This window comes from Urocitellus parryii, chromosome 1 (genome assembly GCF_045843805.1).
Source record: "Urocitellus parryii isolate mUroPar1 chromosome 1, mUroPar1.hap1, whole genome shotgun sequence".
In the NCBI taxonomy this organism is placed as follows: Eukaryota; Metazoa; Chordata; class Mammalia; order Rodentia; family Sciuridae; genus Urocitellus; species Urocitellus parryii.
Genome location: NC_135531.1, coordinates 281,212,230 through 281,237,997, shown reverse-complemented (window position 1 = coordinate 281,237,997; position 25,768 = coordinate 281,212,230). Strand labels below are relative to the sequence as shown.

The following is a 25,768-nucleotide window of genomic DNA, read 5'->3' as shown; positions in this document are numbered from 1 at the left end:
TCTCTCTCTCCTCTCTCACTCTCTCTTAAAAAAAAAAAAAAAAAAGAATTAGCTGTACATACAGATGATGAGTTTAATTTCTTCCTTTCTTATACTTTCTCTTTTTTCTCCAAATTTTTGAATTGTACACTTTACTCATTAATTTTCAGTTATTTCTTTTATGACATAGGCATTTAAAGCTATCCATTTCAGTTATAGCACAGCTCTGTGTCCCACAAACTTTGATATGAAGCATTTTCATCATCATTCACTAAAACATATAGTCCAGTTTTAATTATGAATTCCTTCATTTATTGGTTAGACATGTATTTCAAAACATGAGGTTTCCCTATTTTTATTCTTATTAATGACTTCTAGGTTATTTGTATTATGGTCAGAAATATACTTTTTTCATTCTTTTAGTATTTTTTCAGACTTATTTTATGGTCTAGTATATAGTCAAATTTTGTAAACATTTCAGGTGACTCAAAGAGACTTTATTTTTTCATTTTAGGGAATACTGTGTTCTAAATATGACCAGTTAAGTCCAGTTATTATTTTTTAGTAGTTCAGATATTCTGTATCATCACTGACATATTTTTTGCTTGCTTTTTAAAAAATATTTCTTAGTTTTAGGTGGACACAATATCTTTTTTATTTTTATGTGGTGCTGAGGATTAAACCCAGTGCTTCATGCATGCTAGGCGAGCACTCCACCACTAAGCCACAATCCAGCCCATTTTGCTTGCTTCTATAAGAGAAATATGTTAAAAACTTCCTATTATTATCACAGACTTACAATCATTTTTCCTGGCAATTTTGGAAATATTTGTCTTATATATTTTGAAGGTATTTTAGATGTACACAAACTTAGAATTATTATTTATTCCTGGTAAATGGAACATCTCTCTTGATAATTTTATTGCTTTGTTTTTGTGTTAATATAGTTATTTCTTTTTCCAGACTCTTACCTTTTCATATCCTAATACTTCTAGGTGGTATCTAGAAATACTATGTATTTGTAGTTGACATTTTAAAATCCAATCTGTTGATCTATCAAGTTTTTTAGTTCATCTGCAATTGTATTTACTGAAATAAATGCATTTTCATCATCTAAGTTCTTCCTATTTATCCTGACTGCTCTGTGTCCTTTTATTCTATTGTTTTTTAAAAAAACTACTTTTGTACTATTTTTAATACTTCAAATTCCTCACCCATATCATCATGGGAGTTATACATTTTTTCTTTTTGTAGTAAAATACACATAAAATTTACTACTTTTAAATGTACAGTTCAGCAGGTTCACACTTATGAAGTATGTTAACACTGCTGTATGGCCATTATCACCATCAATCTCCAGAGCTCTTTCCTCTTCCCGATCTGAAACTCTGTACTCATTTCTTCTATGAACAGTTTTGATCCACTCTGAGTTAATATTTGGATATGGTATAGGTAAAAGACCCAACTCTATATTTGCATGCTTTTAAGATTTGTTCTTTTAAGTGTTACTCCAAAGATTACTGTTGCAGGGCCTAACCCTGGACCTACACGGAGGAATGCTTATCTTGCTCATTATACAGCAGGGAAGTCCTAACATAGAACGCTGTGTTTTGGGGCAAAGTGCTGTCAAAACACTGGCAAGTGCCATTTCCTTGCTCCCCTGACAAGAAGTTATTCCCTTGCTGTTGCAAGGCTGGTCTACATGGCCGTTTCTGGACTCGGTGTCTTGATTCCCTTAAGAGGTGTGTCACCTCTGGCCTATCATGACTGTTATATGTAAATTGAGACATACCCTCTGTAAAAGCTATTTCTGCTGTGCAATAAAGCAGACACTGTTCTCTGAAACTATCTCCAGAGGGGTTTCTCCACACCCTCAAGTTCCCCAGTCAATACTGGAAGGGCAGGCCCCTCAGCAGAATACAACATGCATTCGCTAGTTTATCAAAGTCTCATATCAAACAGCATGTGTAGAAAAGAGAGTTAACACAGCAAGAGAGACCCAAGAGTGCTGTCTTTAGAAAATTCTACTTACAAGGTAGGCCCTTGGCTAGTGTCTGGAAATCTGGATTTTGAGAGGTTCCTCCCCTTTCCAGAAGTTATGACTGCCTCACTGTGCTGAAACTGTTTATATAAACATCTGTTTATGCTAAACAGCTGCTTTCTTTCTGAGTGTAGACTATGGTATGTAGGCAGAGTACCTACATGACCAATCCCCAATAAAATCCTTGGGCCCTGAGTCATTAATGAGTTTCCTTAGTAGATGGAGAAATCAAACACACCCTGTGTGGCTCCCTAGAAGTTTGCATCTGGTTTCCTCCAGACTCACCACAGGTGTCTTTTCCCTTTGTTGATTTTGCTCTGTTTCATGTTATAATAAATTACAGCTATGTGTACACCTATATACTGTTTCATGCTGAGTCCTTCTAGCCTGGGGGAGTGGTTGGGAACCTAACAGAGACATTTTGTCCTCTCTTCCCCAACTGCAAGGTGCTTAAAACAGTAAGAATACTTATTTCCCTCTCAACTTGTATATACTATTATTGTCATATATTTTAATCATATAGACTCTATAAAATACCATTATTCTTGTTTTATACAGTCAGTATGGACATAATTGTTCTTTTTTGACCTTCTTTCTCCTGCACTTCTGAACCTTCATTTAAAATCACTTTCCTTCTTTCTTGAACACTCTTTAGTATTTTTATTTTTTAAGAGTGTCTCTCCTTCTAAAGCAACAAGTTATTTCAGATTTTTTTTTTTTTTGCAGTACTGAGGATTAAACCCAGGATCTTGCATATGCTAGGCAAGTGCTCTGCCATTGAGCTACATCCCTATCCCTTTTTTATTTTTCTTTGAGACAGGGTCTCTATAAGTTCCCCAATCTGGCCTCCAACTTCTGCCTCAGCTTCCTGAGGAGCTGGGATTATAGGCATATGCCAACATGTCCACTATAGTTTTATTTTCATGAAAATATTTTACTGTTATTCTTGATAGTTCTTTTCCTGGATGTACAATCATATGTTTGTAAAATTTTTTGATGGTGTCTCATGAGAATGAGCTGTTATTTATTTATTTATTTTGAAGCAGGATGTTGCTAAGTTGCTGAGGCTGGCCTTAAACTTGAATCATTGGGATAATAAGCATGAACCATCACTCTCAGCAAGCACGTGTTTTTGTTTTTGCAGTGCTGGGGATTGATCTCAGGGCCTCACACATGCTAGGCAAGTGATCTATCACTAAGCTACATCCCTGGTCCCAGGCATTTTTTTTTAAAGTGGTTCTGACAAATATCTAGAATCTCTCTGGTTAGTTTCTATTATCTAGTACTTAAGGTAACTTTTTAAAAAATTTTCATTTGTTCTTTTTATAGTTATAAATGGCAGTAGAAGGTATTGTGACAAACTATGCATACATGGAGTATAACTTCCCATTCTTGGGATTGTACATGATGTAGAGTGTTTCACTGGTCATGTATTCATATATGAACATAGGAAAGGTATCCATTCATTCTACTGTCTTTCCTATTCCCACCCCTTCTTCTTTCCCTTCATTCCCCTTTGTCTAATCCAATGAACTTTTATTCTTCCCTTCTCCCCCACCTTTATTGGGTGTTAGCATCCGCATATCAGAGAGAACATTCGGCCTTTGGTGTTTTGGGATTGGCTTATTTTACTTAGCATGATAGTCTCCAGATCCTTTCATTTACTGCAAATGCCATAATTTCATTCTTTTTTATGGCTGAATAATATTCTACTATGTATATATACCACATTTTAAAGTTACTTTTCATTCACATGAGCTTATTTCTTTATGATTATTTTTTATCGTACACTCTTATTCACAAAATAAACTATTACATATCAAATTCTGGCATAAATAATTTGAGAACTAAAATGGTATTACTTTATTACAAAGAATTCTTATTTTAATTTCTCTTAGTTATCCGGCAAAAGCAATAACTGTAGATCATTTCAATCCTACCTACGGAATAAATTCTAAATCTGAGTTACAGCCCCTCTGAGAAACAAATTAATTCTAGTTCAGATTTACTCCTAGAGCACAGCCCTTTGGAATCCCAACCCCCTACAAAGTCTACCAAGTCTCCATTCCTCTAGCTGTAACGTTACAAAAAGGGTCCCTTTAGCTGCTCCTTAGCAAATACCAGCGAGAAACTGGTTCCAAACATTGAGCATATTTCTCTGAGAATATCTTTTCTGTACATTAGCCACATAATTGATCATTATATTGATAGCTCTTCAATGTCTTCAAACAAAAATTTTTTAAAAAAATTATATATATTGAGCTTCTAGCTGTTCTCCGTAGAAAGTTGGCTTGAATTACCTGGATACCTTATGCTGGAAACAAAAGACCTGATCCACTAGTTTGTAAAAGAAATTCTACGTTAATCTGTAGAAATTCAGAAAATATACACAAACTCTTTGTTGCCTTTGTTCAAGAGGTGGAGCTTAATTCTCCTCCCCTTGAGTGTGGATTAGATTTAGTGATCCCCATTTAAATAGTGTGGCAAAATGACAGACTGCAACTCCTAAGGGCAGTCCACAAAAGACAATGCTGCTTCCATTGTGCTCTCACTTTCCCAGGGGAAGCCAGCTGCTACATGTAAGGACATCCAACGAGTCTAATGGAAAGGCAGGTCCATGTGATGAGCAATTGAAGCCTCCCATGTGAATGGACCTCTTAGAAGCTGATCTTTCAGTCTCAGCCAGCCTCTGGATTACCACAGTCAGGTCAACATCTTGAATGCAACATGGTGAGACTCTGAGCTAAAACCACCCAGCTAAGAATCCCAATCTGCAAATTGTGAGATGATAAATGTTTAAGTTAATTAATTTTAAGGTAACTGGCTTTGCATTAACAGTTATTTAATGCAATACTGGTTTTTAAATTTAGTATTTCATGTTACTATTTTAATTTAAAATTATTATTTTTATTTCTAAAGAAAATGAAATCAATAACTTAAAATGCTTTAGTAATACTTAAATATCAAAGAAAATGGTTACTTTACCTCTTTATTGCTTTGTTTATTCCTAACTGGAAGCAGAGTTTTTCAGAACAGATGAAGTCATTTCCACAATAGTACTAATAGATAAGCCATTCAGGAAACCTTTATGATTTACTCTTACTTCTTGAAGAGCATCTATAATATGGTCTCTATGCAAAAATAAAACATTCATGGGCATTTTTTTCCAAAGTAATGCATTCTGAATATGACTAAGTTATAGAACTTAACTATTTTTTACTTATATTGTCTGTTAAAATATAATTTTAGTTACTACCTGCTGACATCTGGATGCAGTTCAGCCAGTCTCTTCATGATCTTGGTAAAACTACGAAGGTTCAATGTATTTGGAGGTATAAATTGAATAGGTGTCTCAGGTAATAAATGAGCAGATTCAATCTGTTTACAATTCTTCTTAACACCCTAAATTAATGAATAGAATGAATAAATGTTGAAAATATGATAAAAAGCAAAAAGGGCCAAGAAACTGCTTAGAAAGATAAAGAAGAAAAAAACTTATTATAGTCTAACAAAGATGGTAAAAGGAACTTCACTATACACATACTCCTACCCACAGCCAACCCCATGGCCTAGCTCACTGGACCAAGACTGTAGTCTCTCCTGAACTAATGAACACCAAAATCACAGGCTGGGTCAGTGGAATTATCTATCTAAAAAACATAAACTGGAATATGAAACAAACAAATTAGTTAAATAATCACAGGTGCCTGAATGAAAATACTGCAGTTAAAATTAAGCAAAACAAAGCCAAGTGGGGAAAAAAAAGCAGTCATGAGCAGAGAAAACATCATGCACAGAGAAGGAGAAGGAGCCCAGATGCCCTGGAAAGATATGGACCAAAGGAGAGAGGAGGGCAAGAGCCACAGTCCCAATATAACCCAGGTTTACTTTCCTTCCTGCTATGGATTGAAACTATGTACCCCCAAATCCATCCTAACCAGGAGGTGTGAGATGAAAGGAAAGGTGTTTTATAAAGTGATGACCAGAGGCCAAGTGCTCAAGAAGGCAGATTAGGAAAGATCAGTAAAAAGGTGTTGGTGACAATGGAAAGAACAGTTCAAGTAAAATTTCTGAGATTGAATTTAGAGTATTAGGATAAAGGAGATAGGCAATCAAATAAATGGAGGCAAAAAACTACTTCATTGAGAAGTCTAGCAATGAAAACTGCACAAATAAGGATGGTAAATTCAAAGAAATGCAAAGTCAAGTGAAAATCCTATCAGGATTAGGAATGGTTTTAGGTGACTACAAGTGGAAAGAAAAGATTTCAGTGAAAATGAGAATCACTAATGGTATAGAGAAGGAATGGGATAATTTTAAGAATTAGGAGAGGACGGAATAAAGGACACAGCTGAGCAAAGCAAACAAATCAGAAAATGAAAGAATTTTTTTTGAATGATGGGAATGTTTGTTATTTTGATTATGGTGGTGGATATTTATTGATATGCATTTGTCTAAAGTCATGGACAAGAAAAAGTAAATTTTACTGTAATTAGGGCACCAGGAATTTTGCTGGGCAGTGGAGAGATGAAAGCGAACAAGCAAACTTTTTGTCACTTTCCATGTGGTGTTTGAGACCTTGATGAAGTAAAAATGAGGGCATATGATTATAAAATGACTACATTTTATGGTTTTAAGAATTGTGAGATAAGCCTAGCTGTGAAAAAAAAGGATGATAAAAGTGTAATTAGTTACTTGTAAATTAGTACTATTTAGAAATAGGGAGATAAGATCTGCAAAGGACCGTCCAAGAGCCTAGTTAAAAAGAATGAGTTTTTTCTTTGGTTAGATCTATAAACCACTCCACTCCTGCTCCACCCCCACAGAGCAACTGGAGCTATATAAAAGCAGGTTAGGTGGAGTTAAGATTTAAAACAATTTAGTTTGATGATGTTCTCCTTCCTACAATTCCAGATTGTCAATACTGTAATTGTTTATTGTACAAAGGTATTTACAGCAATAAGGCATGTATGAGACCATTTGTGGGCCAATTAATAACTAACCTTCTGGTCCGAAGGGGAAAACTCACTGTCTTGCTCAGATCCCAGCTGCCTTGGCCTAGTTCTGGGCAATTTAGAAATGCAGGAGGCATTCATTTCTTTGTTGGTGTTTTTCTCCAAATTATTCAAACCAACTTTATTCCCATTTTTGGAGGCAAGTGGTGATGTATATTCTCCAGGAGTTTTAACAAGCCTCACATTTACTGATTTTCCATTTATTTCCATTCCATTCATTTCTTTCACAGCCATCTTTGCATCACTGTTTTTTTTAAAAGCAAGAGACGCATATCTAAAATATAAAAGTAGAAGATGAAAAAGTTCTTTGTTAATGAATTTACCTCAAACTCAATTCTGTAACTACTGACTAAAATATCTGCTCTTAAAAGTAAAAAGGTCATATACTATACCTGGTACAAGAATATTTATTCAGAATAATTAAATATAAAACAAATTAAAAAGAAAAAATAAAAGTAAGGTTTTTATGACTTACCTATTTATTTTATATTAAAATTTAATGTTCTAAATATGCAAAGTTGACATATAAAAGAATTACAGATTCCTGGTTTAAAGGCAACTGAATAGCCACACTAAAAAAATTAAAATTAATTCTTATATATAGGCACAAACTCCAGATGGTTCAAAAGGTGCAAAGCACTATTTAAGGGGAGGCACTAGTGAATACAACTGATCAAATTATATTGTTGGATTTTGTTTACATACAAATAAACAACAAATCCCACTATTATGTATATTTATAATACACAGCAATGCTATGAAGGTACCATTATTCTCCCTTTACAAAGAGGCTAAAGTACAGCAAAGATAAGTAACTTGCCCAAATTCAAGCATGGAATTACTGATGGAGCTGGGAGATGAATCACAGTCATCTATTTCTAGAGCTCATTCTCTTCAATAATGCACTGTTTCCCCTGGTAAATGGTATGTTCAAGATAAACGACACAAAAATCAAGAACTATTCTGTATACCAAAACGACAAGTTGAAGAGTACACAGAAAGAGCTGATAAAGAATAACACCATTTAATGACTGCAGCTATTTGTCTATGTATCTCCTTCCACTTCTCTGGGAATCTCCTGTGGGAGTAGCCCTTGATATTCTCAACAATGTGGTTCACATCTAGTTCAGAATCTCTGGTGCATAGTAGACAAATGGTAATGAAAACTTAGTGAATTTGGGAAACACACCTGTAATTAGTAGAAGAATCATAAATTGAAATTTCAAAAACTTGGTACTTCTGGAAATGAGACCTTAAATCAGCCTAAAATAAGAAAAATAAAAGTTGTTGAAAGGTAGAGAAACAAAATAATCATAATATGAGTAACTGATAAATTTAAAAATGAAGCCTCAAAGAGAAATCCTGGCATACCTCAGACACCGAAGGGCAGAGACCACCAACATGTATCAGAAAACATTTATCTCTTCGTAAGGGTTCGACATTCTTCATTTCTGCTTATATAAAGACATAATATGCAACAGAAATGACACTGACATTTGAAAATATTTCATGTTCCCCTCCCCAATCACAAAGCTTATTTTAAATTTAGGAGCAAATATCAGCACTAGCTTGAAGACAAGAGCCTTATGAAGTATAACTTTTAAGATTTCTGGGCCTTAATCACATCATCTTAGAGATTGGATTAACTGATTACGGCCTCTGGAACTGAAAAATGTATCAATTACATCACAACTAAGAAAAATGTCATTTATTTCTTGATTCACAAGTTACTTCTAGAATATTCCTTTGCTGGAGGGACAGCGCACCAAAAATACTTTATATATCAGGTAAGTATCAACAGCAGATACTTGTGATAATGGTAAGGGCCCCCAAGAAAAGAAAGAAAGAAATAACTTGAGCTACATAGCATGATTGTGGAAATAACAAAACTAGGGTTAAATTTCAGATGTTTTCTTATTTGATAAAAATACTCCAAATTCTTAGACTATGGTCTCTTGTTAAAGAGAATCTGGTTTGAAATAAAAAAGGCCTCCATGAATTCAGATTCAAGTGACTATCAACTCCCAAACCTGGCACACATCATTTCACGTAATTCTCACAATTACCTTGTGAGGTAGCTATTGCTATGTTAATTTTACAGATGAGGATACTGAGGTCTCAAGAGTACTGATCACATATCTAATAAGTTGTGGTGTTGAATTCAGGCATAATTCCTCATCTCTGGGTAATAACCTTTTCTTTAACTTACTTCTTTTATTAATCTGAGTGTATAACAATGTATTCTAAAGAAAAACAGTGATAACATTTATTTTTATAATTTAGATTTTTGCAGTGGAGTGAGAAAAGTAAAAAGCTATGGCATAATAAAGAAAGTCTGAGCATGAGACTCAGAAGATGTACATTCTACCTACCACCTCACTTTCCACTAGTCCAATAAAAATATTTACTGAAGTTCCTGTGGGTTGAACACTGAATTTTACACTGGAGATAGGCAGTAAGCTAAACAAAAATTCCTGGTATTAGTGAGCTAATATATGAATACAGAAAGGCAGTTAATATGCCAAAGAACCAAAACATGCAGTATATGATAAATGATAATAGAGAAAAATAATGCAAAGACAAAAAATGGTTACAGTAAAACTGAATAATATGATGCCCTTTATTTTAAGTTGTAGGTGTGTTAAATATATGTACAATAAGCACATTAAAAAATGGTCACTAAAATATTCAGAGTGGTTATTACAGATTTGAGAAATTCAAGTGAAAGTAATTATTTTGGTACTGGGGATTGAATCCAGAGGCATTCTACCACCAAGACTCTTTTTGAGATAGGTTCTCCCTAAGTTGTCAAAGCCAGCCTTGAACTTGAGATCCTATTGCCTTAGCCTCTCAACTGCTGGGATAAGAAGTGTGTGTACCACCATACCTGGTGAATTTTCTTACACTTTCATATTTTATTAAAAATCTTAGAGCTGGACTGTAGCTCAGTGGTGGAGCGCTTGCCTCCCAGGTGAGAGGCCCTGGGTTCGATACTCAGCACCACATAAAAATAAAGATTTTTGTGTCCATCTACAACTAAAAAAAGAATATTAAAAAAATCTTAATAAGCATTATTTCTAAAAGTAGGGAAAAAACAATAAAACCATACTGTTATGGAAAAAAAACCACCACAGAAGTAGATAGGAAAAATAAAGGAAGGTAGCATAAACATCATCAGAATGACAGAAGGCAATAATCATGGATACTAAAGAAAAGCCAATTATAAGCAATTAAGGACTATATAAAGATGAAAACATCCCTTAAGTAGTTATTATTAAAATAAGGAAAAGCAATGGTGTTCATCTCTAATTTGATAGACTGGTACTGGTTGACTAATGGAAACTGGGAAGCTGGTTTGATTCACCAGGTATCCTCCCCTGGAAGATACCTGCCAAAGGTTCAGAAGACAAGGATGCCCTGAAGGAGTACTGATGGGTGGCCTTCAGTAGGAGGGAGCGAATGGCATACTTCTACCTGCTAACTAAATTCTTGATTTAAACTTTAAGTAGTTCTCTGAAAAAGGAGTGCCCTTTTTTGTTTGGTACTGCGACTGAACCCTTGGGGGCTTCACCACTGAGCCACATTCCAAGCCCTTTCAAAAAAAAAGAGTTTTAGTTGTAGACAAACACAATACCTGTATTTTATTTATTTTTATGTGGTGCTGAGGATTAAAAGCAGTGCCTCACACATGCTAGGCAAGCGCTCTACCACTGACCTACAGCCCCAGCCCTCCTAGCCCTTTTTATTTTGAGACAGTCTTGTGAAGTTGCTTAGGGCTTTACTAAGTTGCTGAGTCTGGCCTTGAAACAGATAACTCCTGCCTTACCTCCAGAATTGCAGGGATATAGGTGTTAACCATCATGCCTGGCAGAAAGGAACATTTAATACTGATTTAATCTTTTGAAAAAATGATCTCCAACTGGCTACTTTTCTTTTATATAAGAAAAGCCACCAAATGAAACAAAATATTATTTCAGTCTCCCAATAAAACAAAATAGGTAAGCACTATTTTCAAACAAACTAGTTTAGAATTTCTCAGTCAACTATTAAGAACAAACCTTGTGTAAACTTTGGATTCCATTTGTCGTGTTCAATTTGGTTTTCTTGTATTCCTGAGAAGTCAGCGCCTGTCAGGTTCTCTTTAGCATCAAACCAGTCTTCACTGATTTCACGGTAATTTCTGTACTCTTAAGATATTAAATATAATGAACTATGAATTATGAATAATGTTTAACCCTATGAAAAGTTATCTAAAAATATAAATCAGAATGTTGATGACTACCAGTTTTATGTATAAATCCAATGGTTAAAATTAGTAAAATAAGAGAACCAAGCACAAATATTCTGAGAAAGGCTTTCAGCAGTCCTGAATAACATTCTTCTTAATCTGATTTGCTTCCTAAATTTTCTTTAACACTGATTCATAGCTTATTAAAAGCCTTACTTTTTTGAGTTGTCTTTTACTGAAGAAAAGATGATCTTATATAATAGAATGAAAGTAACATCGGGCTGGGGTTGTCAGTGGTAGAGAGCTCACCGAGCACGTGGGAGGCCCTGAGTTCGATCCTCAGCACCACATACAATAAATAAAATAAAAGTATTGTGTCCAACTACAACTAAAAAATAAATATTAAAAAAGAAACATTTCTAAAGGAAGTAAGCAATGCTGCAGCTCTTTATTTCATTAAAATTAATGATCTTTTTGGAAGATCAAAATCTTTTAGAGGAAAAAAGTAATGAATAGTAAGAATATTTTAAAAATTATTGTTTTCTGGCAATAATACTTATAATAATTATTATACTGACCTTTATCATCAAGTTTCAGTTGACTAAAGTCTACATTTATATCACCATTTTTAAAACTGTCTTTCTCAGGTGTTGGATCTTGTGTAGAATGACTACTGTCAGATAATAAAGACATCTGAGGATTAAGATAATAAAAATAATATGGATTAACAATTATTATTCTCTTAGTATACGATAGGCACTCTGCATCAGCATTATTTATCCCTCCCAATAATGAAGGTTACAAGAGAAAAAAATCATTATCAATTTGACTTACAGAAGAGAAAACTGAATCTAAGTTGTTGGTTTATGTCAGACATTTAACAAGAATTAGTATTTGAAGCCAGTCTATGTACAGTGACTATGTGCCAATATGACTATTATTGGGCAATGATGGCATACACACACAAGAAGCATTTGACATGATTTTTGAAAAAAAATACATAAATATTTATTATGTTAACTTTATATATTTAATTTAGAGTATGTGCTTATGCATACCTTCCATTTGAGAAGTAAAATTTCTTTCCCATTATGTTATAGTGAAATTGTTTTTATACTTACTTAAAGAGAGAGTAATCAAAGTAACTAACATAGGTAAAATATGGCTATGGTAAATTGTGAAAATGGTACATTAACAGTTAAAATTTGGAAACAATACACTACACCGGCTTTCACAAATAACCAGTTAAAATGGAATTCCAACTTAAAAGACATATTGCTTTAAAATCAAAACCACGATTATAAAAATAATGTTACATTTTTGCATATTGTACTTTTTTTTTTTTTTTTTGTGCCGTGCTAGGGACTGCTGAATCCTAAAGGGATCATGTTTTTCCTGAGACAGTCTAGGTTTGTATCTATCATCAAACTCAGTTGTTAACATTATTTTCTTTGAACCCCAAAGGTTCCAGGTTTGAAGCCAGGTATAGTGGCAGATGCCTGAAATTCAAGCTACTCAGGACGCAGTTAGATAAAAGTTCAAGACCAGCCCAGGCAATTATACTGTCTCAAAATAAAACAGAAAGGGCTAGGCATGTAGCTCAATGGTAGAGCACTTGTCTAGCAATTGCGAGGCCCTGGGTTCAATTCCCAGTATTGCCTTAAAAAATAAAACCCCAGGTTTGGTAATCACATGGTCACTCTACTCATCATGCTGACATCTCGATCAGGACTGGACCTAAATACAACATTATTTTCCTTCCAATTGGTTATATGACTCAAATGGTAATACACAAAGTAAGCCAGTTGAATAAAAAGTAGAATGTGAGGGTTTCTGAAAGTTACAATTTACTTAGGACATAAAATTAAAATATTTATCTTGATGAACTTTAAATAAAATTATCTCACTTGAGAGAGTGTCTTTTTTAGGGCTGGAGAAACATCAACATCAGGTGCACTTTGATTATCTAGTTCCGAATCTGCTCCTGAAAAGCTAAACAAATAGGCATCATTAAAGGATTTATCCATGTTCCAAATGGGGACCAAAACAGAGAAGCCCAAGTTAACTGAATTAAGCAGTTGTAAGATCAAAGAAATTCTAAATTAGATGAATTATAACTTACTCATGTGATTCTTCTTTTACCAACTGGAAACAGGAAAAAGGAGAGAAAAAAAATCTTTGTTTAAATGTATTCCGTCTAAATAAAGTATAATTTTTATTCTTAAAACATATATACATACCCTGGAAGCAAAAGTAGAGAAGGCAGACAATAATTTTGATTCTACTGACAGTGGGGGCAGCTCTTCCAGTAGTATGCCCTTGTGTATTTTTTCTTTCAAATTCATATATCTAACTTTTAAGTCTCCCAAAACAGATAGTAGTGCCGACCCTAATTCTTTCTTAGCAGAATTACTTGGCAAATTCCTGTTGAAAGGTAAGTTCACAAAAATAAATTGTTTAGGCCCAAATCATCCACTTAACACTAATATTATTCACTTAGTTCTAAGTCTACTAGATTTAAAAATTTTAACTGTTGAATAAAAAAAAATGAACCACAATAGATGTGTTTTTTCTACCAGGGATTAAACCCAGGGGCACTTAACCATGGAGCCACATCCTTAACCCTTTTTAATTTTTGAAAACAGGATGTTGTTAAGTTTCTTAGAGCCTTGCTAAGTTGCAGAGGCTGGCTCTGAACTTGTGATCCTCCTGCCTCAGCCTCCTGAGCTCCTGGGATTACAGGAGTGTACTACCATGCCTGGCTAGACTAGATGTGTTTTTTTTTTTTCCTAGGATCAGTACAAGCAACCCTTCCCTTAATAATCTAGAGAATGTGGTAGAATGTCACACAAAACCCTCTCAATGACTGCATCCTTACTTGGAGTTCATAAAGAAAAACGGAACCTATCTTTTCCCTGGATTCAGCATTCCAACAATGCACTTGTTACCCCTCCATAAAACTCATAAGTATTATTTTTAAATTCTTATTACCCCAAGACAGCTAATAAACCCAGTTATAATCTACCTCTTATTTTGCCCTTCAAAAATGAAAAATAAATTTTCTAAAATAAATTTAAAGCTTGTGATAAATTTCTAAGAAAATACAGACTTAAAATTAATAAACACCTATTTAATCCTTCTCTATTTTCCATTATAAATTTGTAAATATCACAACAATGTTGATGACACATCTGATAGTGAACGTTTAAAAGGTGCATCTCTGCTTTTATGGCTCTCTGCATTATATTCTGACAGCACTTTGATGGCAAATTCTTCTCCATCTCTTTAGAAAGTTGAAATTCCCTTTAAAATAAAAGACAGAATCAGATAAGATTCCATTTCTCTACAGTAATTATATGCCTCTAAAAAAAGATTTAAAATTTCTTACATTTCCTTGTCAAGTTTTAGATAATTCCTACTGAAGACAGAGAGGCTACAGGGACAAAAATAAGGACATCAAGAGTCAAAGCTAATCATATTCTAAGAGTTAAGGGAGTAAACAATTTGCAAATTTTTACTTTCTTTTACTAAAAAAAGATTCCAACCTAAGACCAGGACTTCACTTATCCAGAATCAATGGATTGCCTCCCCCCTCCCCCAGCTTAAATCAAATTTTGGCCAAGATTTTTTAAAAGTTAATGAGCATTCTGGGTTGAAATTGTTCTTAAATATATTACTTTAATAGAAAATAAACACAATGTATATTTTTCTTAGCAATTAAGGATCCTTAATATAAGCAAATTGTCTACTGTGATATCAAACCAAAAAGTTCCAAGTAACTAAACTACACTTTTCTTCAATGCTGATAGTTTTCAGACATTTTGTTACTAGTTGCCACTTCCAGCTGTCCTTGAAGCCAATTCTTGTATTTGCTTTAGTTGAGATGCCAAATTCAACTCATTAGAAGAATGAAAAATTAAATGACTTCAGAGCATAGTAATTAACTTGGCCTTTCTCTCTTTCCCATCCCACTTCCTGGTTCTCCACTGTGTTAAGTAGTAAGTGCGAAGTAATTATATGATGAATTAAGATTAAAATACTTTAGTGAGTGTAGCTAATAACTCCTTTAAATTTATGACATTTGATTCAAAAGGTGCTATTTTGTTTTGGTTTATAGGGGAATAACAAGAAAAACCAGAAAATTAAATCAATGTGGATTTAGTTTGAATAAGGAAACATAAATATGAGTTTTGGAAGGAACTATCAAGACTAAATTCTCATTAAGTAAAGAGTTTTAATATCTCATACTGTTTCAATATTATTCATTAGCAGACAAATGGCTAAGGTAGGTAATTTATTAAAAGTTCCTTTTAGATATAATTCTAGATGGCTAAGTATGATACACAGAAAGCAAATACTACTTTAGACTTTTTTCATGTTTAAGACTACAAGTTATACATCTGACCTACCTCTCAGGATGTTTCTTTAAGTCTATGATATCCAATGTTTTTCTTACTTCCATGGAATCCTAAAAACATAATTTAAAATTAAATTATAAAGATATGACAAACAAATCATGTTATATCTGGAGTTTCAAACTGATAAAATGTAAACTGAACTTCAAAAGGTCTTTGTGGCAATAGCTACCCCCAAATAACAGGGCTGGAGGCAATTTACCTACTCATTCCCTTCACATTTTTTCACAAAGGCCTCAATATGACATAATGAACCACAAACATTTATATTAGCATGTGCTTTATAAGGTAAAATTTATAAAGTAAAATAAAATTTTATTATCATACTGATTTTACCTTATTTAGGAAATTTCCATCTGGCTTTAAACCATCAACTGAGAGAGATCTTCCTGATCCTTTTGTCAAAACCACCTGTGTGTCTACCCAATCTTGACTGCATGACCAGTCTGTATTACAAGCCACACTTGTTTGTTTTCCACTCTGCCAACCGCCAGGCCTTTGTTTATTCATCATTGTTATCTCTGTGTTGCTTGATGTAGATACTACAGGAGATCTTGCACTTGTTGCCCTGCTGGTTGTGAAACAAGCCCTAAAATCAGTGCTAACATCCACTGTCTGATTAACTGTGACTGTACAACTTGCTGCATCTGACACTGATTTAGGACATGTTCCTTTCCTATCAGGAGAGCATATTTTATTTGTAGTACTGTTGCTAACAACTTTTAGGGAACTATCCTTTTCCACTGCCTGATTATCTTTGACTGCAATTCTTGGTAGTGTAACAGAGAAACCCAAGGCTGGGTCAGGGTTGCAAAGGCTTTTATAATGTGAATACCCACAGGCAGAAATGACTGAGTCATCAAAAACAGAGGCCCAGGAAGTCTGGCAACCTTTACAGGACTGGAGTAAAGACTCCAAAGCTTTGTTCTGAGGTAACTTGGTAGGATTTTCAAGATGCTGTGATACTTTGTTTTCAACAACTGTATTTCCACAAAGATCTTTACTTTCAGGTATTTGAGATTTCATTTTCTCAGTATAAATCTTAGTTTTGAGTGTTTTTTGAGGATTCAAGAAACCACTCTTAGGTTGAGATTCTTGGTTTCCAAGAGAATTGTTTCTTTGTATCAGATGATCAAATACAGTGTGGTACATTAAACTAGTCTCTTGTTCCTTCCATTTTTCATGCTTTGATTCATGATTTTCTTTTATCATGACAGAATTCTGAAATTTAGAGACATGAGGCGAATATTCTTGTGCAAAAACATTAAGTGAATCCAAAGAAATAATAGAACTACTTTCCAACTTAACATGATTATCTTCTATATTGCTAACACATTTAACTTCATAACCTGAATTTCTTAATTCAATAACTTCCAGATTAGATATACTTAATGTTTTGGCTTCATCAAAAGATAAATGGTTACTTATATATTCTTGTTCTTCTGCACTGTGATATTCCTGCTGTGAGTCTTCATTTATATCATACTTTTGCATATCTTCAGCAGTTTCTGTATAGTCATCATCTGAAATCTTGGAGATTTTTTCCAAGCCAACAGTCTTCTTACCTTGATGCTCCAAAATATCAAAAAATATCTCTTCTCTTTTTTTCTTTTCAGGATCTAATTCTGAATTTAAAAGAGCAAGATTTTCATTTAGCTTTGACTCTGAATAATGTATAGAGTATGTCTCATTCAAAAAAGCATAGTCAATACTGTCTTCAAACTCACTTGACTGGGAGTGAGTACTCCCTACATTGGTATCTTGACTTGCTGAAAAATATGATTCCAATAAATCTGTTTTTTCAATACTGTTGATTTCTTTGTTAGCTCCTTGCTTTAGCGTATTCCACTCATCATCAGGAAGAATAGATTTGACTTTATTACAACCGTTGGAAGAAAATAATAAATTTTCTTTCTTAGAAGATATACCTGTCAAAAAAAGAACAAAATGTAAACATTTTGAATTCAACATTACTGAATCTAAACACTAGAAAAAACCTTAGACATGATTTGGTCCAAGCTCTTCCCAAAGTAGGAATGTTTTATATTATCCATGACAAATAACCCTGTGGTAGTTGATACAAACTGAACTCCAATCCCCAATGTGGTGGTATTTTGAAGATGAGACCTTTGGAGGTAACCAGATTTAATCAGTACCCTCATGATAGGATTAATGCCTCTTTAAGAGACAGAGAGTTTACTTCCTCTTTCTTTCATGTGAGAACACACATCATGTGAGGACACCATAATAGTATTGTCTTCAAGCCAGGAAGAGATGCCTCATCAGACCCTGACCATGGTTGACACCTTCATTTCAGATTTCTAGCACTCAGAACTATAAGAAAATACATTTCTGTCACACTTCTCAGATTAAAAATTTTTATGATGTTAGGACAATTCAAGCCAACAGAGAAACCATGATTCTCCTTGAATTCTTTAAGGGGCAAGGAGTTTTCTATTTATAGGGCAGCCACTGTTTGTTAAAACGTTTTTCTCATAAATTTATTTAATACATTTTTGGGTACCTCCTGGTGCCAGTCCCGAGCACCTTATTGCCGCGGTCTGGCTGGGCACAAATCACAAGCCATTCAAGCGGGAACAAACTTTATTTCTGAACTCCAGCGAATGCCATGCATGCGGCCTTCTCCTGGGACACACCACACACCAACTGGAAAATCCCTCCTCTGGCACTTCCCCAACCAACACGAACTCCCCAGGAATCCCATGTGAGAACTCCAAAGTAGAGCGAGTCCAAAGTAGCTGGCACCTGAGGCGGACAGCAGGGGTCTGATATACAATTGAATACACAGCTTAACATAACCATCATCATCTCAATGGCTTGCTGGGATCACCTCTCAACCACTCCATTAGGCTATGGCTCTCAGCATCTCCTCCCTTCTGTTTAATTAAACACCAAGCATGTGGTTAAGGGACCATGCCTGTTATAGGTTGTCCAATTCTACATATGGTTCTTACCCGTCATCGGAAGAGCTGACCTCAAGGCGTCAGCCTCCTGTCTTAGGTTGGTACCATTGCAATTGGATCATACCTGTCACTGACTATTGGTTCAGCATATGGCCATACTTGTGGATAGGCCTTTGCACCAGTGGGGGGGGGTGAGGTTCTTTGCCTCACCTCTGTTGGCCCCCAAATTTGGCCTTGGTGCCAATGGGGGGGTGAGGTTCTTTGCCTCACCTCTTTTGGCCCCCAAATTTGGCCTTGGTGCCAGTGTGTGGGGGGGTGAGGTTCTTTGCCTCACCTCTGTTGGCCCCCAAATTTTAGCTGAAACGAACATCACAAGCAGAAGGGAGGAGGATACAGAAATGCCACGACACCAAGCCAATTGACGGCTCCTCTGGAAAAATTGTACCACCGGTGACACCATCAGCAAAGATACTCCAGCACTACCACAATTCGCTGCACCAACAGATAGTTCACAATGCATACAAGTGATAGTCCAGGAAAGTTCTGCAAGCAGTTCAAAGCAGAGGAATCTATTAATATGTTCATTTCCTCCCAAAGTAAATCGACTCCTTGATTGAGCATTACATGTTGAGTTACATTATTCATTGATGCATCATTTTCTACAGTTTGTTGTGATAGCTATCGCAGAAGCTGTAGTTTGGTTTTATCTTTGTCTTCACCGGCACTGGGATGAAGATAGGAATTCTGGCAATGATGGCTAAAAAAAAAAAATTAAGTAACATTCCAGCAGGCACTAAAAGAAAGCAATTTTCTAAACAATTTAGTATCCTGAATAGAATGAGATATAATGAAAAGGAAAGATGCAAGTAAACAAACAGATCTGTTAACCTCCTTATTTGTTCACATATTAAAACAATCCTCAACAGCTGATTACCCAATTTAAATTAAACCATTTAAATCACATGAATAAAAAAAATATTTGGATCCATTTTTTCATGAGCACTCCTCATATATGATATATGGACATACACACATACAACACAAAACACAAGTGTGCACACATAACATAAGCACATAGGCAATAGTAAAGGCCTTGTAGCTTTTCACAGGTGAAATCTCCATTGCAATGTTTAAAAACTCCACAGTCAAAAATAAAACTGATCAGAAGAACATTAACTTAGGTCTGTATGAGCTCAAAAATAAAATAGAACTTTATGATGTGGGAAAGGGCAATAATAAAATAGATATTGAAAAAGACATCCTGGTTACCACCTGGGTTTGACTCTTTTTTGGATATCCCAAAACTTGCATAATGGGTCTGAAGGTATTCCCACAAGCAAGCCCCAAGGTTTTTTACATTTGAAATAGGCTTTAATGGTGTTCATTATCCATTAGCCTCCAGGTGTGGGAGAACCACTGCTGCAGATGTAACAATAGACAAGTTGGAGCTCAGGATATCAGCTTTTATGGATTTGTATCAAATTATCTTCTTTTTGGTCTGTAGAAATCACTTTGGTTAGTCTCTCTGGAATCCAAATTGGCTGCTGTTCTCCCTGTGGAAACAACACACAAACAGAACCCCGATTCCAGACAATCACTGGGTCAGGACCTTTCCATTGTCCTGTTAAAATATCCTTCCAAAGTACCTTAGGCTTATGTACATTTGTTGGATACATATGCCTGTCTGCAGCACTAAGCCCTGATGAATCCAAATTTAAAAAGTTTAGAGTAAAAAGGGTGATTTTAAGTTTATCTTTGGGGGATATATACCCCTTTCCAATTCCCTCTTTTTGCTTTAATAAGTACATTTTAAAAGTTTGATGAGGTCTTTCAACTATGCCTTGTCCTTGTGGATTGTATGGGATTCCTGTTATATGAGTAATAACAAATGATGAGAAAAATTGTTTAAAAGAGGTAGAAGTATAACCAGGACCATTATCTGTTTTTAACTGTTTTGGAACGCTCACAGTGGCAAAATTTTGTAAGCATTGAGCTATAATATCTTTGGATTTTTTATTTATTAGATATTTTTATAATATCTTTTAGTTTTTTCTCCGGCATGAAGGGAGCCCATCAAAAATCCGGAAGAAGAATCAACTGTAACATGCAAATATTTTAATTTTCCAAATTCTGCCAAGTGTGTGACATCCATCTGCCAAATATGGTTAGGTATCAGTCCTCTAGGATTGACTCCAAGATTAACTTGTGGTAAAAAGGTCACACAATTTTGACATTGTTTTTGTCTAGCTTGTTCCTTAGTTATTTTAAAATGCTTTTGTAAATTATTAGCATTGACATGGAACCTTTTAGGAAAATTTGTAGCTTCTTCTAGTGTAGAGAAAATATGTATGTCATGTGTAGTTTTATCTGCTAAATCATTGTCCAAACTAAGGGCTCCAGGCAATCCTGTATGTGCTCTGATATGTCCTATAAAGAATGGATCTTTTCTGTCCCAGATTAGACTTTGTACAGTGGAAAACAAAAAGAAAACAGTAGAGGAAGGGGAAATCCTACCAGCATCTTCAAGGGATAATATAGCATTAACTATATACTGATAACTATCGGAAAATAAATTAAATACAGAATCTTTAAACATCACAAAAGCTTGTAATACTGCATTAAGTTCTACCTTTTGAGCTGATTGTTTGAGTACTAAAAATGTAAAAGTTTGATCAGGGGTAACTACCGCTGCTGTACCATTATTTGACCCATCAGTGAATATATTTGGAGCATTCATGATAGGTGTTTTTCTTGTCATTTTTGGAAAAACTACAGGAGGCAAAGACCAAAAAGACAACAAAGGGTTAGATGGTAAGTGGTTATCAAAGGAAACATTAGATTTACACATGATTATTGCCTAAGTATTTAACTCATTAGCTAACTCATCAATTTGATCCATAGTATATGGAGTAATAATTTTATTAGGAGAAATTCCAAACACTCCCTTTGCTGCTTTTATTCCCTTGAGTATTAATTGCCCTACAGCCTCAGGATACCTAGTAAGAATAGTGTTAGGAGAATAAGATAAATGTATCCACAATAATGGACCTTCTTGCCAAAATACTCCTGTGGAATATTTTTTGTTGGCATTACAATAAATAATAAAGGCAAACATATCAATTCTATCCAAATGCATATTTTCCAAATATGGTTCAATAATTTTTAATGCCTTTCTTGCTTCAGGCGTTAACATTCGGGGTGAATTTGGATCTGATGGACCTTTTAGGATAACCAATAAAGGTTCCAACTCTCCTGTTGGTATGCCTAGATAAGGCCTTATCCAATTTATGTCTCCTAATAACTTTTGAAAGTCGTTAAGTGATTTGAGTTGATCTACTCGTATTTGAATTTTTGGTGGACGGACCATGGTTGAGGATAATAGAACTCCTAAATAATTAATTGAAAAATTTAATTGTACTTTATCTATTCCTATCTCTAGATTATAATTTTTTAATAAATTTGTAAGTGTGGCATAACATTCTAGCAATGTGTTTTTATCTTTATGTGCTAATAATATATCATCCATATAGTGAAATATTTGTAGTTCAGGATTTTGATTTCTAAGTGGCTGGATTGCTTTGTTAACATAAATTTGACACATAGTTTGGCTGTTAGCCATCCCTTGAGGGAGTACTTTCCATTCATATCTCTGATCAGGACCTTCATGATTCAGTGCAGGGATAGTAAATGCAAAATGTGGACTATCCTCGGGATGAATTGGAATTAAAAAAAAAAACAATCTTTAATATCTATAGCTAAAAATACCAGGTTTTTGGCAAAGCAGACATTTGGGGAATCCCTGATTGAGCAGGTCCCATAATAACCATCTCATTATTAATGGCTCATAAATCTTGCAATAATCTCCATTTACCAGATTCCTTTTTGATGACAAAACTGGGAGTATTATGGGAAGATATGGAAAGGTTGTATATGTCCCTCTGCTAATTGTTGTTTGACCAGGTCATGGGCTGCTTGTATCTTTTCTTTAGTCAGGGGCCACTGAGGAACCCATACTGGTCTTTCTGATTTTCAAGTAATTTTTATTGTCTCAGTGACCCCTTCTGAAAACCCAAATCCATGTCTATTTATTCCTCGATCTATTTGAATTGGTGCTGCTATACCTTGTTCTTGTTCTCCTAATCTTTTTTCTTTCCTAAAACCTTGTCTAGCCCTAATGTGGGCGCATTTGGATTGATGTCATTTGTTAATGTCAAACCTAATTGATCTAGGACATCTCATCCCCATAAATTTATAGGAAGATCATCCAATACATATGGCTGTATAGTTCCTTCACAATCCTTCAGGATCCTTCCAATCTAATACCATTGCACTTCTATGGGGATTAGTTGCTACTCCTAGGCCTCGAAGCGTTTTGAGTAGCCTGTTGTTATGGCCAATGTTTCGGACATTCTTGATGAGAGATGATGCTAAGGTCTGCACCTGTGTCCAGTAGCCCATTGAATTCATGTCCTTGAATATTTAGTTTTAGCATTGGGTGAGAATCTAAATTTAAAGACAGCATAGCCCAATCTACACCCATGGAGCCTAATCCCCTGGAACCTCTTTCTACAGTATGACTGGAAAATTTATCATGCAGGCTGGGTATTATTAATAACTGTGCTATTCTATATCCTGGTGAAATTACTGATATACCTCTTGGAGAACTAGCGATAATTTTTATTTCACCTTCATAATCAGGATCAATTACCCCATGACTTATCATAAGTCCTTTTAGTGTAGAAGAAGTGTGTCCCAATAATAAGCCTACTGTTCCTTGGGGAAGAGATCCTTTTACTCCTGTGGGAATGATTTGAACTCCCATCTCTGGAGTTAGTACTGCTCTGGCAGAGGCACAGATGTCCAACCTTGCACTCCCTCTGGTTTGTCTGATGAGGGATCTAATGGATAATGTGTCCTGGGCACTACCTGGATGGTGTTTCTGGGTTCCTCCATTGCCATGTATATTTGTGGTTGTGGGCCCTGGAGCATTGGGCCCCCCTGTCCGTTTTTTGGCAATACAGCCCGATGCTTTTCTCCATGATATCGTGGGTAAACACCTGGTCCTTGTCCGTTTTTTGATAACAGAGTACCCTCTATGGTGGTTTGAGATTGGCATTCATTAGCCCAATGTCTACCTCTACGGCATCGTGGGCAAATACCCGGTATTCTATTTCTTTGATACCTAGCTTTGTTAAACCCTCCTCCTATGGGGCAACTTCTTTTAAAATATCCTGTTTGTTCACAACTGTAGCATGTTCTTGGCCTGGCATCTAAAGGCTGTTGTACTGCAGTGCCAAGACTTGCCCTTGTTCATTAATGTCTCTACATAATTTAATATATGTGTTTAAATCTCCATGGTTCCATGGTCTAATGGCCTCCTTGCACCATCTGTTTGCTTGCTCAAAGGCTAGCTGTTTAATTAATGGCATTGCTTTCTCTGTATCCCCCAAAACTCTGGTAGCTTTTTGAATAAGCCTATTTACAAATTCAGCATAAGTTTCATTAGCTCCTTGTATTACTTTAGATAACTGACCTTGTAAATCTCCATGTCCTTGTAAAGTCTTCCATGCCCTAACTGCTTCTGCAGCAATTTGTGAGTATATAGCAGGATCATATGCAATTTTTTGCAGCTGACCCTCATAAGGTCCTTTTCCTAACAACATATCTAGATTTCTCTGAGGATAACCAGGTGCTGCATTTCGCCTAGCCATCTCCATGCAAAATTCCTCATTGGCAACCTTCCATAACAGGTATTGCCCTCCATTTAGCACAGCCTTACACATACTAGTCCAATCTCCTGGCATCATGTTCAAGTTGGTAATGGATTCGAGCAAGCATATAGTGAAGGGTGCTTGAGGACCATATGTTGTTACAGCCTCTTTCAGCTGTTTCACTGTTTTGAAATCTAAAACATGGTGAATTCGCTGCCCTCCTGCCTGTTCAAATACAGGGCATGCTAATCTTTCAGGTCCTGTCTCAGGATCCCATCTATCAACTACAGGGGTTGAGGGCCCCATAGGCGGAGCTGTTGGTTGGACACTTACACCCTCTGGTGATAGAAAGGTTTTAGTAGCAGCCTCCTGTTGTAACTTTTCCCCTGATGGCTTTTTCTGCTCTAAACTTTCTTCCCCTTTCTATTTTGAGAGGCCTCCTCTTTTTCCTGATCTAATATGTCTTCTACCATAATCTGAACTGAAAGCTTTGGACTAGGCATACAAAATCGTATCATCACCCACAATGGCAATGTGCCAACTGGCAGAGTTCCTGGGTTTTTCTTTTCCCTGTCCCTTAAATCTTCACCATGATGGTCCCATTGTGATATATGCAACAACTCCTCCTTAAAAAGCCATGGGCTACATTTGTATTGTATCAACATATGCCCTGACTGTTTTTGGTTTTACTGGGGTGCCTCCTTCCTCTAACAATTTACTTAACATTCTTTTGGTTTGTTTTTTGCTAATTTCTGACCCCATATTTCTGCTACAAGGATAACGCAACTCAAACAGATAACTCAAAACAAAACCGAAGCAAAATGAAACAAAAACGGAACAAAAAATCATATCAATTTTCCTATTTTTTTGAAATGTATATTTGTGGTCTATCTCTATCTCTTCCTCAGGGCCGAACAACTTCAACCCTTGAGCCAACCATTTTTCCCAGTTTGCCTGAGAAAGTTCTAGGGATAGGCAGCTTGAAACACAAACAAAACAAATCAAAACAAGAACACATTGTTTTTTGAAATGGTCACCCATTCTCTTGCCTCCCCTCAGGGGCGAGCAATTTCACTTACCTCCGAGCTTCAGGCGTTCCCCATACGGGCCACCAAAAGCCGCAGTCTGGTTGGGCACAAATCATGAGCCACTCAAGCAGGAACAAACTTTATTTCCAATCTCCTGCGGATGCCATGCATGCGGCCTTCTCCCGGGACACACCACACACCAACCGAAAAATCCCTCCTCCGGCACTTCCCCAACCAACACGAACTCCCCAGGAATCCCCAAGAGAACTCCAAAGAAGAGTGAGAACTCCAAAGGAGCTGGCACTTGTGGTGGACAGCAGGGGTCTAATATACAATTGAATACACAGCTTAACATAACCATCATCATCTTAATGGCTTACTGGCATCACCTCTCAACCACTCCATTCTGGCAAAAATGCCATGCTTC

At 35.7% G+C, this 25,768-nt stretch overlaps 1 protein-coding gene across 1 annotated transcript; it reads right to left on the bottom strand.

The window, feature by feature from the left end:
* Positions 1-5,027: 5,027 nt before the first annotated feature.
* Positions 5,028-18,660, bottom strand: Rbm44 (RNA binding motif protein 44). The gene is made up of 14 exons (XM_026396037.2): positions 18,654-18,660; positions 16,015-17,606; positions 15,673-15,731; positions 14,390-14,566; positions 13,504-13,687; positions 13,386-13,408; positions 13,171-13,255; positions 11,842-11,956; positions 11,094-11,222; positions 8,407-8,486; positions 8,225-8,298; positions 7,024-7,309; positions 5,277-5,422; positions 5,028-5,151 (listed from the first exon to the last, which is right to left on the bottom strand). The coding sequence occupies exons 1-14, from the start codon at positions 18,658-18,660 to the stop codon at positions 5,028-5,030; spliced, it is 3,081 nt and encodes a 1,026-aa protein (XP_026251822.1).
* Positions 18,661-25,768: the final 7,108 nt, after the last annotated feature.

Excerpts from the sequence above, each read along its gene's own strand:
- Rbm44 (XM_026396037.2), bottom strand. Across the intron at positions 11,957-13,170 it reads TAAAAAAGACACTCTCTCAA|ATGTCTTTATTATCTGACAG; the intron begins GTGAGATAATTT and ends CTTAATCCTCAG. Across the intron at positions 5,152-5,276 it reads CTGCATCCAGATGTCAGCAG|AGACCATATTATAGATGCTC; the intron begins GTAGTAACTAAA and ends ATTTTTGCATAG.